The sequence below is a fragment of the Populus euphratica genome, unplaced genomic scaffold, assembly GCF_000495115.2.
Source record: "Populus euphratica unplaced genomic scaffold, PopEup_1.0 scaffold85.1, whole genome shotgun sequence".
NCBI classification, from domain to species: Eukaryota; Viridiplantae; Streptophyta; class Magnoliopsida; order Malpighiales; family Salicaceae; genus Populus; species Populus euphratica.
The window spans coordinates 490,853-510,561 of NW_011499898.1; the positions used below are offsets into that span (position 1 = coordinate 490,853).

General features: G+C 31.5%; 1 protein-coding gene across 1 annotated transcript; it reads right to left on the bottom strand.

Moving 5' to 3' along the window:
- Positions 1 to 1,815: 1,815 nt before the first annotated feature.
- On the bottom strand, positions 1,816 to 11,095 carry LOC105132354 (homeobox protein knotted-1-like 6). The gene is made up of 5 exons (XM_011035811.1): positions 10,573 to 11,095; positions 10,226 to 10,345; positions 9,987 to 10,122; positions 2,602 to 2,840; positions 1,816 to 2,102 (listed from the first exon to the last, which is right to left on the bottom strand). Exons 1-5 carry the CDS (start codon positions 10,855 to 10,857, stop codon positions 1,944 to 1,946), a joined length of 939 nt encoding a protein of 312 aa, XP_011034113.1. The 5' UTR covers positions 10,858 to 11,095; the 3' UTR covers positions 1,816 to 1,943.
- Between the last annotated feature and the right edge of the window lie 8,614 nt (positions 11,096 to 19,709).

Below are 19,709 nucleotides of genomic sequence, written 5' to 3' on the forward strand. Positions count from 1 at the left end.
TCATAGATGATTCGGAATGGTCCAAATAGTAGAGAACCGGTCTGACTTTGTAGAAAATGGGTCAGAAATGGGGTGAACCGGTCCAAAAACCAATTCGGACGGTTCGCTGGGTTGAATCGGGAATATTCTTTTTGGCTTGGCTTTGGAATATGGATCGTGGCTCGGCTCGCGGCTTGGCTAGGCGCGGCTCAAATATGGCGCGCGTGTGGCTCAGTCATCTTCTTCCTCGGGGCGCGTGGGCTACAGTACTGAAACTTCAGACGGAGAATGTGGGCCATCCCGTGCTCCGATTAATCTGATTTTTGTACAGTTAAGTTCGTATTGATGAACTCTACATTTTGGAATGATCAAAACTTGTTTTTGACAACTTTGAAAATTCGGATATTTCCCAAAAATACCTCTGTTTTCTATCTTTGTTTTCTGACGAACGGGGCTCTGATACCAATTGTTGGTGGGAAAAACCACTTGTGGTGGCTTTGAAACACTCGGAGGGGATAAAACATACTGTATTATTTCAAGAATAACAAGCTTACAACATAAACAAAAGCTTACAATACACACCCTCTCTTTCTCTTTAGTGTTTCTCTCAAATCTCTCCATACATTATAACATAAACTCAACTATCTATTTATACACGAATTCAAAACAAGAAAATTCAACCTTCAAGTGTGAAGGCGGCTGTGATCGACGGTGTAAAAGCGGCTGGCGGCTGGACGGTTTGGCGGTGATAACTTATAGTTGTCTTCCTTGACTTTCTAGATTGAGTTTACTTCAACATGATATATAATTTTTTATCTGTTATTATTATCTATAAATAACATTATTTGAGTTCAAAAATAAAAAAGAGAGTACAACCAAAGTATGAGAAGAAAAAAAGAAAGAAGAGTTGTAATAACAACAACCAACAACCTGCTTTATTGTTATTGTAGCAACTACAAGTAGAATAATAAAGATAGATGAGAATTGAGTTTGAGTAAATATAATTATTCTATTCTATGTATTTATATTGTATTTTTATTCTATTTCTAATAATATGATACTTTCTTATAAATATAGATAATTTATCAAATTATATTAAATATTATATAAGTATAGTTAACTTTTAATCCTACTTGATATACTCCTAGTTTATCCGGTGAAAACCTAGGAGATAGTTGCCATATAATAAGAATAGTGGCATATAAAAACAAAAATCAAATGATGGCATGCTTTGTTCAATCAGAAAGATTGCCACTGCATTTATTTCATACCGAATGCTAAGACATTTCGAGTTCATGCATGGTTACGAGAGTCAGCAGTCCAGTAGATTGACCCAGCAGTAAGCAAATCAAATACCTGATCAACTCGAAATGATCCAATAAAAATCTCAATTTAACTTGTAATCCACTTAAAACCCATTAGAAAAACACATTAACTTTTTTTTTAAAATAACATCATTTTGATATTAAAAAAAAAACCTTGAATTAACTCGCTAGCCTTTCATCCTTATAAACCCTAACGAGGGGTTTACTCTAATTCAAACAGAATTTGTCATATGATGTCGGGAGGAAGAACAGTCTCTCCTCATGGCATGCTGCTGCAAGTTTTTCACCTAGCATAAGAAAGAGGCAAACTGTGTATCTATCAAGCTTCCATTTGTATAAGCACATCTGCATCTCACTAGTCAAAACAACCAATATAGACCTCGAAGATTACAGATCAATGGAAAAAAAAAAATATGCAGCCACGAATGATGAGTAGACTATTCATCCCAACTATTTAAGCATTTATTGTCATTATCTATGTTGGCAAATCGCAAATAAACACGATCCAAGATACAGCAATCTTCCCATTCTTTTTGTTTCTAATTAAATATAAGATTTTCAATGCGAGCAATGTTGCACAGCATAATGTACATGAATCCAAAAGCAATAACAGAATATATTCTAGAATGTACATGGAACTCAGTCTTCCGCAAAGAACTGCCCAGAAAGATTATTCATGACAGCAAATTGCAGGTTCTCTGATGGTTTCCAGTGGCGCTTACGTTGATTTATAAACCAATTATTGATTTGCTTCTGATCGAGTCCCGTTGATTCGGCCAATGCTATCTTATCAGCTTCCTGGACGATTAAGCAAGCAAATCATCATCATACCAGTGTTTAACTTTGTATACGAATTAAATCCTGCCTACACAAATTCATAGCTTAAATAGCTACCAACATAGAATGAATCATCGAGGTAAATCCATGTGCACAATCCAGCCAATCTGTATCTAGTTTATAAGAACCAAAACTCATCTTTCAACTTCAACAGTATAGTTTTTCTCCATAGATGATTACGGAACTTCCCTGATATAGTGTTTCGCAGTCCTAATGAATGACCCCTTGGGCCTTTAGAGCAATCATCCATGGTCTAGTCACCAAACAACTAGCAGTTCTAGGACAAAACATATATAATGCTACCCTTATTAGTCTCACTCCTAGAAAATAATTTCGTGAGTTCAATATAAATATGTTGTGTGTGTGTGTGCATGCATCAGAAACAAGAAGAATTACACCACTGGCATGTTTTAAAACAAAACTAAAACATAAGCAGCCAAGAAGCTAGGGAGATACGCACAGTTGGATATGGCCATTTATAGTGAACATCCCACCATCCAAGTAGGGTTTGCCTAGCTTCCTTCGGTAGCTTTCCTTTCTTCTTTTTCTTTGAGAACTCCAGCTTCAGCGTACCAATATGACTTCCAAACCTGCGGAGAAGTTTATCTTTAAGCTCTCGGTCTTCACCACTTGGTTGGGCTTCATGCATATCCATCTCCCCTCCACTTAACTCCTCATCTGATGATGGCGCACCGTCACCTGCACAAAATAAATTGCAAAATTATACATTCGTGTCCTTCTTGTCGAATTATAATGCAAACAACGCATATAATTGAATCGAATTTCACAGCAGCTACTTGTAAAACTATTTTCTGCTGCAACAATATTACTGTGGACCCAGTTCATTTTTTCACAAGGAAATGGCAATACATCTAATCTTCGATAGATAACCACTGCATAAATTTTAAACCTCAACAGCATAACTTCTAATTCCTAAACCACTATCGGCATATATTGAAATTATAGTTAAAACAACAAATTCGCAAGACATGCAGTTTACAGTGTTGTTTGAAGAAGACAATAACATTCATGAATCCAAGACGTGTAGCAAGTTCAATCCATTTTAAGAATGACTAGAGAGAGCAAATCTAAATTGTAAAATTAGATTAGTATATAACTGAGACTTAATCGAATTAAGTTCACGACATTCAAGTTTAACATCACTTAAACTGACGCACCCCTCTAGAACCTGAGAAAAATTACCAGAGATCCTTCATTTCTGTCGTTAAAACTAGCCTTCTAGTTCTAGAGAATAAAAACTTAAGTGATTGATTTATCATCCCATTATACCATCCGATCACAGTAAACAATGCAGGCTTCTACCGTACTTATTTAACAGACGCAGTCATTGCTGATCAAGAGGCACATAGGAATTCGGTTTTATGCTTCAATCTTGTGTTGATTTTATCAAATAGAATGTGTTATTGAGATTTAAATTCATGATTATTAGATCAATAAAATTGATATCACATCAAATAAACACCTCAATTCATCCAGAAACTTAAACTATACTAGGTGAGATTATATTATTTTCAGACAATTAACGACATTAACACAGTAAAAGGGCAAAAAAAGAAGAAGAAAGAACAACGTATGCATGGACGTTCATAATTATCAATTGATTGAAAAACTATTTAAGCGCTTGAAATCCAATAAGACGTATCAACACACAATAAGATTTATTTTCTATTGATTTGATGATAAAAGATATTATTGAATCTAGCTGCTCATGCTTTAATCTTTAAACGATTTTAAAAGAACACTTGTATTATGATATGCATTCATAAAAATAATTTCCTTAAAATAATAATCTTAAAATTTGAAACTATTCTAAGTTTTGAAGTCATCAAGATTTGAAGTTAGAAAGACGAGACAGAAAGTAAATCCTTCTGACACTAAAAAATTGATTAGGTATCAAGGGACGAATGGTGTTTTAAATACAACAAGATGCAGCAATGGCACTCAAGACATCGTAATGTTAAACAAATTATAACTGTGGAGGAAGAAAAAAATCAAATACAAGGAATTCATCAATCTCTGAACTGACTGAGTAGCCAGTCACGTAGATCAACACTTCTTTGAGTTTTATGGCAAGGAGAGATTTGTAAGAGAACAATTTCTTATGAATATATCTTTCTGTACTGAATGACCTACTTGATTAGAAAAACTTCAATCCATTAATAAAATCTGTTCCAATAATACATTTGTGTAGAGAAAAACAAACGGCTAGAACTAAATAATTTACATTGTTTTTTCATTTGCCAATCACTTTGACAACCAGATATAACAGATTTGAACACTTCTTAGATAATATCTTGAAGTTTTATTTATTAAGTTAAATTTTTTTTATTAAAATGATTATTTAATATTGTATTAAAGTTTTGTTGATTAAACTGTTATAAGTTTAAATTATATTATTTTTATTTATTTAATAAAAATTAAATATAAAATAGTGTAATACTGAGTAAATCTAAATAACTTTTATTTGAAAAGATATGTTAGAAAATAATATAAAATATTTTTATTTGAAAAGATATATTAAAAAATAATATAAAATATATTTTGAGATTTTAACTAATAGTTTAAGTTATTGAATTGAGATAGTTTTTTGATAGAAAAAAAAAAGAGGAGATGGTCCTTATTTATTTATTCTTATAATTAAAAATTATTTTATAATTTTTTTAATAATATCGAGATAGTTTTTTGATACACTAAAAAAAAGAAGAGGAGATGGTCTTTATTTATTTATTCTTATAATTGAAAATTATTTTATAATTTTTTTAATAATATTAAATTGTTTTGATATATTAATATAAAAAAAATATTTTTTTTTATATACAAACCAACACCCTTTTAAATTTTTTTTTTTTGATATACAAACCAACACCCTTTTAAATTTTTATATAGTGTTGAAGATGTAAGTTTCACATGGCTAACGCCAGCAATCCAATCCAAGTGAATTCAACGATTGAATAATTTAAGAATTACTAAATTATAAGAAAATAAAATAACAATTAGACATGCTTGGTTTCAAGGGAGCAGACATCGTTATTTATTAGCTATCATTGTATGCGGTATCATCAAGACACAACATACAGAATTATTTTTTAGCTAAATATATTTTTAGCATTAATTTTACTTTGTCTAGATTACATACTACAATTATTTTTTGTGAGAATAATCACGTCCATATTCTTTCACACAAACATCATGATTATTAATTAAAATTCTAATTTATTCGACGACTTAATAACCCTAGCTACGTGATATGATTATCATTTCCCAATATAGTAAATCTAAAATACGTGTTTGTGTGAGATGATAGGATTATTATTGCAAGACACGGTAAATTAATGGTTTTTTTTAACTTGTAATGAAAACGTTATGGCAGTATTTACTCTAGTTAATTTGTTTGACTTTAGAAATAATCAGTAGATATTTATTTAATATGCAGTAAGAAGAGGAAGGAATAGGAGGAGGAGGAATGAACTCGGGAAACGGGCTGAGACAGCGAGGGACCATTTTCCTTCAAAAAAGTTGCAGCGGTGGCAATGGCCATTGCTTGCAGGTAGCCCATTCACTAGGCTGGTGTCGTGTGGCTTCGTTTGGTTATATCGTTTGTCAGGGAAAGGCAGAGTGCGAGAGAGTCAGGAGCCACAGCAGACATGTTTGTACGCCCATCAAATCAAGCTTTCAGGCTAGACTAGACTAGACCAGACTCTACAGAGAGAGGGTTGCTTTCACATCGCAATTTAACATTCCCCGATGAAAACCATCTCCACGGGGATGATTTTTTTTAAAAATATTTACTTTATTTGGTGGATAATAATGAAGTGTAAATATTATTTTAATATTTCATGTTTAATAATGAATCGTACTTGATCAATAATAGATAGCAAAAATGAATATCTAAGATTTAATAAGTATGATATAAATATTTAAACTCTTTATTCAATAAACAGTATTTAAATACTCACTCTCGTCTCTCGCCTCTCGTCTCAAGTTATTGAGATCAGAAAGGCGAAAACCTAACAAACATCCAAGGAGAATAGCCTACTGATAGGTTTTCTATTTTAGCCGAAGACTAGCCTGCCCAGATAAAGGACAGTCTTTATGATCAGGAAATTAATTAATACCTAAGTCGTATCTAAACCCCCCCGAACTAGCCGTAATTGCAAGCATTTCCCGGAGAACACGATATATTTTCCAGTTGTTGAAATGTTTATTTGTGTTTTTAAAAAAATTTAAAAATTTGAATTTTTTTATTTTAAATTAATATATTTTTAATATTTTTAAATTATTTTGATATGCTAATATTAAAAATAATTTTTTAAAAAATAAAAAAATATTATTAATATATATTTAAATATAAAAAATTATTTACAAAAGAACCTCAATTATATTATACTTCACTAAAATCATAAGATATAATGATGGTGTTGATGGCTAAGCTAGACCAACTTGAGAGTAAATTAGTATTTGTGGGAGGGCAAACCCAGGCTCCAAGCCTAAAGAGTGCTAGGGCTGTCTGGATGGCGATCTCAACTGTGGTTTTTAAAAATTTTAAATTTTTTATTTTAAATTATTTTTATATTTTTAAAATATTTTAATGTAATAATATCAAAAATAATTTTTTAAAAATAAAAAACAACACCCGAAACACGAGTAAGCGCGTTAGGAAGCACAGAGACCCACAACGCCACAAAGAAACAAATGTCTACGGAGATGACCACCAATTATACTATCCATACACAAGCAATAGCTACAGCATGGGCAAGAGGAGCAGGTGCTGCTCCGTGCTAGAGTAGAAGCAAGACAAGCAGAGATGGCATTGAATGATGAACTCTCTCACTAGAGGCTTATGCCCAAGAAAAAAAGCTGGTGGGGATAACAGCGAAATCTGCGGGAGTCCCATGTGAACCCCGACCACCCGGGCAAGAAGACCGATAAAAGTAGTCTTCATTAACCTAACCTCGCATTTATTCACCTACTGGTAAGTAGGAGTCACTGCCCCACATTGCATTGCATACCAGAAAACAGCGAACAATCACTCTCCTTTTCTATCTCTCTCTCTCTACCAGTCGAGAATTACATGCAGGCTATGCCTATGGCTGTGCTATCCCACACGCACTGTCACTCCCATTGTGATTTCTGCTGATGTTATTCAAGAGTTCAGACCCCCTCGTTCGTGCCATTGTGAGAAAACATCCGTGTTACAAATTGGTTTGTGGAAGGAACAGAAGGTTTTTTTGAGGGGGCACCTGCACCATGCACCCTATGTATTCACTCACCCTGCTACCAACAAAAACGTGTACTTGTGTACATCTATTAACCAGGTACAATTATAGATGTACTGGCTAGCATGATAGAGCATTCAAGACTCATAAATGGATAGAAGCATAGACTAATTTAAGCAATTTAATCATCATGTATGTACGCACTCCATGGATGTGTATTACTCAGGCGGAACCTTTTTAAAACAAAGAAAGGAGATGCACAAACATCCTGTCTGATTATCCAGAAATACTGTACTAGCATCACTTCAAAACGGCTGCTAAGCAAGCGAGTCAAGTGTTAAGGCAGAGAAGATGATAATTTGAGGAGGTTTTAACCTTTTGTTTTCTTTACCACTAATGCATGTTGTAAATAGCATTCAAGCTTCCATGTCAACACAAAAAATGGCGGAAAAGCATATCCTCGTCATCATGTGCATTAATGCGGGTTAGAACATCAACAAATTTTCTGAGTAAAGTCATTCTGGAAAGCTTAATATTGATATCAAATTTCTGAAGTTCCGAAAATACAGTAGACTCTAGGTTTTATTAGCAAAGCTATATACCAAGCTGTATTAAACAAATGTATATGCCAAATGCATGGGGGACATATCCATCTGAGATAGACTTTGTATTCTATTGAAAGCAATAACATAATTAATAGCTAGATACCGGCATCATTAATATAAGATGATAAATACATAATAAAAAAGTATTAAATCGATAAATAAACATGCAACGATAGAGAGAAACATTGCACCACAGACCAGAAAGGCTCACAGCTCGCACAAAAGCAATTAATAGCAGCCTAGCCAAGCAGACAAGTACCTTGACACAATGGGAGCGCATGTGAATGCATGCCAATATATAATGGCCAATTGGACATCCGATGTCATGTTCACGGAATCTTAGCCAACGTTGGTCTTCTGAAAATTTAAAAGATTTGAGAATCCACCATAGCAGAAGAGAAAACATGGAAACACGGGGAGAGGAGAACTGGAGAAGGAGATGAGAAATGGTACGAAGATCTAGAAAAAGGTAATGTGTACTGTCGAATAAAAACTATGGGGTGATTTTACAACCTTTATCACATTTAAATTGATAATCTTCTTTGGGATCTAAGGCTGCCATACTCATCTTATATGCACGACCTCCACCCTTTCAAATGCAAACAACAGCAGCTTTTTCTGTGGCCATAAATGCTTTAAAAAGTGCTATTCCGTACTGTATTAAGGGATTTGGTTTTTAAAACGAGCCAGGGAAGTACTAATGCAATCAGCAAACGCAGATATTCTGGGTTTAACGTGGATTGTTTTTTAAAATGATTTTACCTGTAAATACATGCCACAAAGAGCTTTACTACTTTTCTGCCATTAAAAATTAGGATTCAAACTAATTAGGTTACACGGCCATGAAGAGAGTTTGGAGGGCTCATGTATCAAAACAACTTGATGTCATTATAGAAGCAAAATGGCAGTTTGCACATTATTCAACTTCAAAGTTTGAGTTTAAGTTTCATTCAAAATATTTCAATTCTGTGACAAAATTCATTCGTTCAACGTGAAATATGTTCATTAACACATGAGCATCTATGCCAATGTGATTATTTAGATTTCATATGCATTGCAACAATTTGTTGTGGACGAGGATCAAGATAATCAAACGTTTTTACAAACAAATAACACAGAAGCAATAACTTACGCTTCCTTTAGTTAGGACTTATGCTTCTACCAAGAAGCATTAACTTGGTTCTCCATAATCAATGGTCTTTTGGTTGGGAAGACACACGTCACTGTACACATGCTGGCTATGAAATGTCAAATCCAGAATCTCTAAAACAAAAGGTCTTACTTTGAACCCTCATTTTTCTGACACAAACGATGAAAAAGAAGAACAGGAAAGGGGAAAGGAAATTGAAAGCAAGGAACACAATAGAAGGATGAAAGGGTGAATCCAAGTAAATTCAAGCCCATGCAACATTGAACAGAAAGGGGAAAAGGTTCAGAAACTGTATCAAAGTCCATCACAGCAGAACCATTAACCTTCTTAGTCCAACTTTTACAAAACAAGGCATAGAAATATGACATAAGATCATGCCAAATCCAAATTATCAAAGAGAGAACAAGCAATTTCGGATTATAAATTCAAAAAGTATTTACTGAAATGAGCAACGATTGCCAGCGCAAGACAAGCCACGAGTGTCTAGTTAGCTAGGGTTTTATGCTGTTTCTTTTGTTTGTTTGTGATGCTATTGCTACAGCCAAATTTCTTGCTTATTCTTTTAGCATTATGGAAGTTCTCACATCGATAAAGCAGTCTTTGCAGTTAATAAAGAAAAAGAAAAGGAAAAAGGAAAAGGCCAGTGACTAGTTAGGACTAGGAAAGCATAACTAGCTAGACACCATGAATTGATGACACTGTGAATAAAAACACATGAATTTGCCCATTGAAACGCATCAATAACATAACAAGCTTATAATTTGCACGTTAATGCAATCACAGGGAAGAAAAACAAACTTAAAGCACAAAAAACAAAGGATCTTTCCCTGGAAAGAGAGAGAGAGAGACTGACCAGAGACGCTTCTGATGGAGGCAGCGGTGCAGATATTACGAAATTGCATTTCAATCTTGTTCAAGAAGGTGGTTGCTTCGTCAAAAGGCCTTTCAAGATCGGATTTATACTTCACCAACAAATCACAGTAGGTTTCCTACAAAGAAACACAAGGCAGATCAGAAAAATCCAAACCCCATAAAAGAATACATAAGGGTGGAGAGAGAGAGAGAGAGAGAGAAGGCAGTAGGGTAGGGGACCATGAACTCGTCTAGCTCGGGATCAGCTCCCCAGTACGTGGAGACAGCTTCGTGCTTGAAAAGGTCGTTTTCTCGCCGGATTTCATCTAAGAAACGTGCACTCTGCGGAGGCGCCCCTACCTGCCAAAACAAAACAAATATTTGGCTTTAGTTCAACTACAAAATATATATATATATATAAATAAAGCTCGAAGTCCCAAAAGCTCATCATCTGAACAGCCTTTTCTTTCCCTAGCTAGGCCTTGTAGCGTCCACAACTATATAATAAAACTGTAATTCAACTCTGCTAATGCAATTGCATTCAGTGCTTTGTGAAAAACAAGGATGAGCTAGCTTTTGATGATCACCTTCTGGCAATCAATATAAGCCTCAAGTAAACGAGGATAGCAAGGATGCGAGGCAATTTTAGCTTTGATCAAACTGGACATATCTCCTTCTCTTTGAATTTCTGTTGTGATTGAAGCAGCTTCTGAAAGTAGCTCTTGGGATCCTTGAATCGGAATCCGCTGCCGAAATGTTTCTGAAGACAGCAAGCTCTGGTATTCCGTTGGTAAAATCAGGTTCTCCGGCGACATCAACGCCTTATCTGAGTAATCCGCCACCGTTGAGTGTAGACCGTAAGTTCCTTCCATACTATACGCTAGTACTGTAATTACTATTTGGAGAAGAAGCCGCACGCAGCTTGGTCTTTCTTAATTTGTTTTCTTTGCGTTTTGTTCTTAATTTTTCTACAGTGTTGATTTTTTGTGCTTTTGGTATTGAAATTCCATTACTAATTACTGAAAGCTTAAATTTGCTGGAATTGGAGAAGCAAAGAGAAACTGGAAGAGGTCTGGGAGAGCGTGATTTTATGGTCAACAGGCAAGCAATGGAGAGATGTTTATGCAGCTCAGAACGGAGAACACCATTTATATATATATAAAAAAATGCAAACAAACAGACAAGTAAAGATAACATTTGGTTAAGAGACGAAAATGATATTGATTAGTTTATACTTTGATATTTTAAAGTTTAGAAGTGCAAAAATTAATTTAAAATTATTTACAAATATTTTTTAAATCAAATAATTTTTTATCTCTATTATTTTTATTTTATATATTCTAAAATAGTAATCAAAAGCTATTTTTTTTTTAATTTCCACGCGCCTATTATTTTACCTTCCTATAATGGATTTTTTATGCATAATTTGTATAGGATTGGTTTTTTTATTTATTTAGAAAATGAATATACAAATAAGCCAATAAAGCATACCGTCTCTTCTAATTAGAGGTAGACATGCTGCTTTAGGTTTTCCTAATAAGATGAACCAAACCAAACTTTTTGGTGCATTTTAGTTTCATATATATGGTGTTAGGTTCAATATTTTCTAACACTCTTTTGTGTGAAAAAAACAAAAGGTTGTTTTTCAAAATATTTTTTATATGAAAATGCATCTAAATAATTTTTTTTTATTTTTAGAATCTATTTTTATATCAACATTTTAAAATAAATAAAAAATTAATTTTAAGTAAAAACTAATACTCGCATTCCTAAATATGTTCTTAGTGTGTAATTAAATTCTTGACTCGCACTATATTATGAATCATTTTTTTATGTAATCTTAAAATTTTTTAATGATGTTAAGAAGTAAAAATCTATATATATAAAATAAAACAGTTTAAAAATATTGAGATGATAACATTTAATGATGTTAAGAAGTAAAAATATATATATATATAAAATGAAACAGTTTAAAAATATTGAGATGATAACATATTGAATAATCTATTTAAAAAAAATATTGAGACTTAGCTTATCGGCTTGACTCAGGCCAACCATGATTAAACTGTGAAATGCACTATCCAGAAAAAATCCACTACTTCAGACATGAGATCGTGAAAATCCCATGAAATCCAAATCAAAACAAAATAAGGAGTCCAATTCTAATCAACTTATCGAAGGCTAAATGTTTTTAAAAAAATCAATTTAAGTAAACAAAAATATTATTAAGTGAGCATAACATGCTTTTATTTAAGCAATTAGTTTAATTTAATTAAAAACTAATTTTTTTTAAAAAAGTTAAATTTAACAAAGAACAATAGATAAAAAGACCTGACATAACCCGGGTTATTTTTAAAATTAGTAAAAAATTCTATAGAAAGCCAAAAAAAAATAATGGAGCCCAATCTTCAATTAAATCAAATTCTAAAGGATAAAATTGAAAAACCATGAGCTTAAGAAAAGGGAAAGTAAATAAACTCATGTGAATCTTCTAAACCTAAGCCAATTTTTCAAATTTGCAACCCATTAAATCATAAATTTGGACTCAATGAAGAAGTTTATTCCAATATTGAAGATTAAAATTATAAAACAATTAGTATCAATTTAAAAATTTAGCAATGTAAAAAAAATAACAATAAAAATAATGAAGGGTGAAATTGAAAAATAAAATAAAAATAATCTTAAATAAAGTAAATAGTAATAAAAAAATAAGGCCCAAATCTGTTAGATTAAAAAACTAAAGGAGGGAAATCAAACAAATTTTAATTCTATAAAAAAATTCAAATAAAAAAATATTAGTTGAAAGAATATAAACTAAATCCAAAGAAAAAATATATTAAAGTGCTGTTGTGAAATATTAGAAGGTCGTGCATGAAAATCAAGGAGAAAAAAAAATAGAGTAAATTAGTGCCAAATCAAAGGAAATTACACCACATATGTTGTCTAGAAAGGTAAACCCTGGGGTGACGAATGAAAAAACACTAAGGAAAGTATTTTTTTACAACTATACCTACCATTTAAATAGTGTAGAGGTGTTTACACAATAGTGTGTTCAAAGTATATGCTAACAACTTTTTATGTGTGTGTAAATACCAAGTTTTCTCTAAAATCATATAATAATAATAAAAAAAATCTAATTAAAGATATGAATAAGTCTTTGGAAACAAGGTAGAAGATTTTAAATTTTAAAGGCGATAGAGGTTTTTCAACATGTTGTTAAAAGTGAAATTGTTAAAAAAAGGTTTTTTTTGCTTTTAAAAATAATTAAATAAGTATATTGTGTAAGAAATATGAAATGATCGAGCTATCCCTAATTAATCCAAAATGACTATGAAAAAACCCAATCACCCTAAATAAACAACTTAATTTTTGTTACGAGAATGACAAAAATAATAATTTTACTATTCAAATTCATAATAAATCAAAGTATTCCAAATAAAAAAACATTCTACTAAACCTGTAAACCATGTTAACCTTATAGAAATATAAAATAAAAAGAAATATATTATAAAATCAAATTCTCAATTATCTTAAGAAATAAATTATAAAATCAAATTCTCAATTATCTTAATATTAAAAGATGAAATCAACAAAAAATAAATTTGAAAAAAAAGTTATAACAAAAATTAAAAAAGAAAAAGAAAAAGAAAAAAAAAAGAAAGCAAAATCCATGTAGTATTATTATCATCATTCACAAAGCAATATTTGTGGGTGAAGAATAGTTTCCTGACACCATTTAATTATTGTTACTTTATAAATTTTAATAACATGAATTTTCTCTAAAACTATATTTTTAACTATATAAGAAAAAAAAAACAATAGATTATAAAAAAAATCAAGTTTAATTTTAAAAAACCCACCAAACTCGTAAACTAGGACAATTTGGATTACCTTGGTAAACCCGTAAACCTTGTTAACCTCATATAAAAACAAAATAAAAAGAAGTAAATTATAATGTTAAATTCTTAACCATCTTAATTTTAAAAAATGAAATTGACAAAAACATATTTGAAAAAAAATCATAATAAAAATTAAAAAAATAAAAGGAAAAAAAATAAAACATAACACTATGAATTGCTATTGTAATCCATATTGCAATGGGTGTTACGTGAAAATAGTTTCCCCGCATTATTTAATTTTTGTTACTTTATAAATTTTAATAAATTATTTTTCTCTAAAATTATTATTTTTAATTATATGAGAAAAAATAAACTATAAAAAAATCAAGTTCAATTAAAGAAAAAACCCAACAAACCTAGGGGCATCTTTAGTTACTTTAACAAACCAAGCTAACCCATAAAAAGATTAAAAAAATTTACAAAGTTAAATTATCAACTATATTAATATTAAACAATAAAATAAATAAAAACTATTTTGTAAAAAATAATAACTAAAAAAAACTAAAAAGAAAAAAAATACATGTGTTCAATAAAAAAAAATCTAATATGGAGAAATACTATAGCAATCCATAATGTAATGGATATTGTGTGAACAATGGTTTCCCTACATCCTTTAATTTTTATTAATTTATAAAGTTTAATAAATAATTTTTTTTTCTCTTAAACTACTTTTTTAACTATATAAAAACAAAATTAAGTTCAATGAAAAAAAAAACTTCACCAAACCCATAAATTAGGGCATCGGTTACCTTGACAAACCTACAAACCACATTACCATCATAGAATGATAAAATAAAAAAATATTATAAAACTAAATTCTTAACCATCTTAATATTAAAAAATAAAATCAACAAAAAATATTTTGAAAAAAAATCATAACAAAAATAAAACCAAAAGAAAAAAAACGTGTTAAAAAAAATCAATATAGAAAAACATTATAGCAATCCATATTGTTTTGTAAAAAAAGTTATAATGTTTTTCCAACATGCTTTAACTTTTCTTTTAATTATTAGTAGAGTAATTATGTGTTGTTAAGATTATTTTTTAAAATTTTATTTTTATTTAATTATATAAAAATTAAAATTGATATTCATGATAAAAATAATGATAATATACTTTTTTTATTAGCAATATGATTTATTAAATAAGAATTAATGACAATTAAAATATATTCATGAAAATTCTAATAACTTTAATTAAAAAAGAAAAGTAAATTTAAAAAAAAAATATTTTTCTTGGCCATGTATTTCTTTTTTAATTTTACCAGAAACATAATTTTCTTAATTTGGGACATTGTTTAATAAATAAAAAACTTGTTATGATTAAAAAAATTATATAAAAAATATGAAATAATTATTTTTACGCACATGCACAAATAAATCATCCAAGAATTTTTTTTCCCCACACTTGACATTGTTGTGGTCTTATATCTGCATCTGAATTTCATAGTTTTAGCAAATGTCATGAGGCTTGTCAGTATTCTCTTCTCTGCCCCTTAGCTCTCCATGTTGATTTTCTCCCATTGATGATTTCTTCAAATGATTTCTCAGAATAAGACCGATGGTTTGGCTAAGTTGGAATCAGCCTGCTGCGTATGCTGGCGTCTTTGGAAGGCCAGAAATGATCTAGTCTTTCATTCCTAGCTTAGACTGCCCTACTGATCAAATTTTACAAAATTGAAGCATTTTCCCAATAGCTTGAATCTGACGAGGGAAGTTTCTTATCTACTCGGCCTCTTTGTGAGAATTAAGCAGGCTAATGCTCCTATTCGGTCTCCTCCGCCGTCGCCGGGTTTCTTGAAGTATAACTCCGATGCTGCTGTCAATTCTTTAAAGCCACATTGGAGGAGCTGGCATTGCCGTTCGAAGTAGTTTGGGTTCGGTTATTCATGCTCAAGGCGTCCATTTCCATCAGACAACTGATTCTGCCACACTTGAAACTCTGGCTCTCAAAGCTGCTGTTTCTCTTGCAATGATAGATATATGATTTTTGATGACTCGGACTGTCAGACGATCCTCGTAGATGTCTTTCGTCATAGCCATTCCTCTACCTCCACAACATTTCTTTTTTACTACAAGGAATTGTAATTGGCCCCTTTGAATCGTGTTTTACAAGGTGGTATTAAAATAAAATTTATGTTTTCTCATTAAAATATTTTTTTAAAATATAATTTTTTTTAAATATTTCTAAATAAAAAAATATTTTCCAAACAATTATTATCGTACACTCAACCTTCTTGTTACCGATATTACATTATTCCCCTTGAATGATAACAAAGAAATAGATTTCACTATTTATTTATTTATTGCAATTTGAAATATTAATTAGTTTCAGCATTATCATAATTATATAATTCGGAGAGATTACAATGTGAACTGTTGATGGTGTGTGTTCCAAACAAATGTAGATAAGGATCCAATCAACTCTTTCTACAGTAGGATTCATTATTTGAATATTTTATAGAGGTACCAATAAATATAACTAAGTTCAGTAGGAGCCCCTAGTTGACGAGCTAGTATTTCAATCTGGGGTTTAACTTTTCATATTTCTTCCGAGGATCAATAGGAATGAAAATGAATTCGATGCATATCCGATATTTAATATTATTAACATTAAAAAATGGGAAAAAAATTGTATAATATTCTCTATTTACTTTTTTGCTAGATTTGTATAGTGGACTTGGCATGCGGCCCCTTGACATCCCGAGGGACAGATGACCAAGCAAGGGAAACTTTATGGGCACCAAAAATCGTATGGGTTCGGCCGAATAGTGGAAGAAGTGTGGTGGGATGGCCTCAACGGGTCTCTGTCTTCTTTTCTTCGAGCAAGCCGACGCAAAGTTTGATACTTGTCAAATTCAGTAACTGATTGATTTATTGACTTACCAACATTTCGGTTCTTTCGAGAGGGCAAATCATGACAAGCTCAAATCCGCCATTCCTACCCCTATATACTAACGTTGTAGTTGTTTTTTCCACCTTAGCATAGGATAGCAGCTATTTTTTTTAAAAAAATATTTATTAATCTAGCATAGCGAAGGAAGACTAGAATACAGGACATACAAAACATCTGATGACATGTATGTGTACTTCTCGTGTTTGTACTATTTTATAACTATTTTGAACTCTTGTTCTTTTAAATATTTTTAAATATAAAAATATTCTTAGTATAGTTGCATTATTTTAAATATTTTTAGTGTTATTTCAAAAAAATTTAAATTTTAAATTTTTTTCAATGAATTCAACTTTTAACATTGTTGTTCAAGGAAAAGACACATCACTCTTAGTACACCCTACCTAAAATAAACTGCATTGTTGTTTGATTTTTTTTTCTAAATCGGGTTTCTATTCATTGGTATTTTCTAAGGTTCAAAACAGATTTCTCTTCATAAGAAAGTGTACCTTATTGAGTTATATCCTAACCGTTCTAAAGTCTGAATTTTAGCATTATATTTCTGCACCTTGTATATTTAATATCTGATGATATACTTTATTATGTAATTTTACAACCCACTAATATTAAAATCTACATCTGTACTCTAAAAAAAAGATTGGAAAAAGATTTTTGACATGGTAGTCAAATCCTAATGAATAATCATAAACTGGTTACGATATCTATTTTTGGATTTAAAAAAAAAACTTGAAAAAGTTGAAACTTTTGTTTTTTTTTTTTATGAAAAATATGCTTGAAAAAGTTTTAGGATTTGGCCGTATAGAAAAAAATATTTTTTTCTTTTTGAAAATATTTTGAAAAAAATTTATTAATTTTTTTTAATATTTCAAAGAAAACCAGGTATTTTTAATACCAGATTTGTATTTTATAGTGTAAATATACAACCCGATATTATGTAAATTTGATAGAAAAATATACGACAAAAACCACAAATTTTTTAAATGATTTTTGAAAATTTTTGGATTTTAAAAAAAATAGGGGTCGGGCCAGACCCAGCTATTTGGGCTGGGCCAAAACTGGCTTGACCCAAAGACCACTTAATTATTCTGTCACTGCATGCAGAAATGAATTCTGCATGCAGCGGACTCAACGAAGAAGGAGGAGGCAATACAGGGAAGAGAAAGTTGATTGGTGTAGGGGTCTCGAACGTGTTGAGGATGTCTAGCTGGTGGCTCAGGAGGCTTCGGCTGAGGTGACGATAGCCGGAGTTCGCTGTGAGAGGAAGAAGAAAAATTTGCAAAGGAGAGAGAAGGGTTGACAGGAGAAGAGAGAGAGAGCCATAGTGGCAGCTTGGTGGTCGGTTAGTGGTTGTGTTGGCTTCCTGCGATGGAGTTGGTGGTCGGGGTAGGAATGGTGGAAGAAATGGTGGCAATGTTGGCTGCATGTAGCAGAGAAAAAAAGGAAAAAGATGCAGAAGAAAAGAATTTGCAGAGAAGAGAGGGAAGACCTCGTGGTGGCTATGCTTATCGCCGATGAGGATTTGGGTTCGTGAGGAGGCTGAGACGTCGTCTGTTGGTGGAGGATGAATGTTTCTGTGGGGTCTTCAAGCGCTGAAAAAGCAGTGGGAGAGAGAGAGAAGAGAGAATGTTGATTGGAAAGAAAATAGGAGAGAAGCTGATTTTTGGACCCGATTTTCTTCCCCTTCGGGCCATCAAATCCATCTCTATTTATGAGCGGTGAAAAAGAGCAATCTTGTCTATGCTGGAGAAAAATTTCAGCACTTGATTCAGATGAAAAAAATCCCAACCACTGGTTTAAAGCATGGCACACTGTCAAATTGTCAAATCTGTAGCTACAGGCTGCCTGAGCTGACCTCTTTGGGGTGGTGCCATGTCCGTTTATTTACCTGTGAGCGGGTGCCAACCATACTTGGACATAGAGAGATGTCTGGTAATCAATTTCGTGCAAGTTTTGGCGAATTTGATGGACATTAAGTACATTAAATACAGCTGCAAGGTAGGTAACTGGACCAGTTATTTCAGGGATTTAAAGAAGATGAACAGTGACAAAATCCTTTTTTTGGTCAAAATTCAATTTAGTCCTTACTCTTTCAATTGCTTTTAATTGACCCTAAAATTTTTCAATTAAGACCCTGATAAACTTTAATTGGAGCCTCGAAGTTATATGCCTATTATGATATCATCTCTAGTCTTGGATTTCTTCAATTTAGCCCCTAATTGACCCTCAAACTTCAATTTTCTTGTAATTTGGCCCATAATTTTCATCCATTAACTTGGTAAAAATTAAATTTGGTCTCTTAAAATTTTAATATTCTTACCTAAGCTAAAATTAGGCCGCCAAACTTAATTTTTCACCAATTAAGCTCTAAATAAAATTAATTTGACCCACTTAAAGCATAATTAAGTCCTTTCGTTTAATTAAATCCTTCAATTAGACCCAAATTAATTCTTAAACATAATTAAAATTCAATTTGACTTCTGATTAAATCAAATTGCCCTGTTAAAAATTTAATTATGTCATTGGAGTTAATTTTTATGCAAATTCATCCAATAATCATTTAATTTTACCTTGAATTTGCATTTTTTTTCTTTATTTTTGGGCACAATAGGGTACAATTAGGTCTTGAACTTCCTCTAAAAATTACAACTTGATTCCCTGGCCTGTATTCTCCACGTTGTCAGCCTTTATTTTTATTTTGAAAAAAGATGATTTTAGAGGAATAACCCAGAATTGAGTTATGACAAATATGTTGTTTTTAGAATTCTTAATTTTTCTCATTGAATCAACGTTTTTTTTTTATCAAAAAAAAAATGAAAGATAAAAAAGTATTTGGACAAAAAGATCAAAATGCGAAGGAAAAAAATGAAGGACAAAAATGTTTTTTTAGTTGCTTAGGAATCAAACAATTGAGG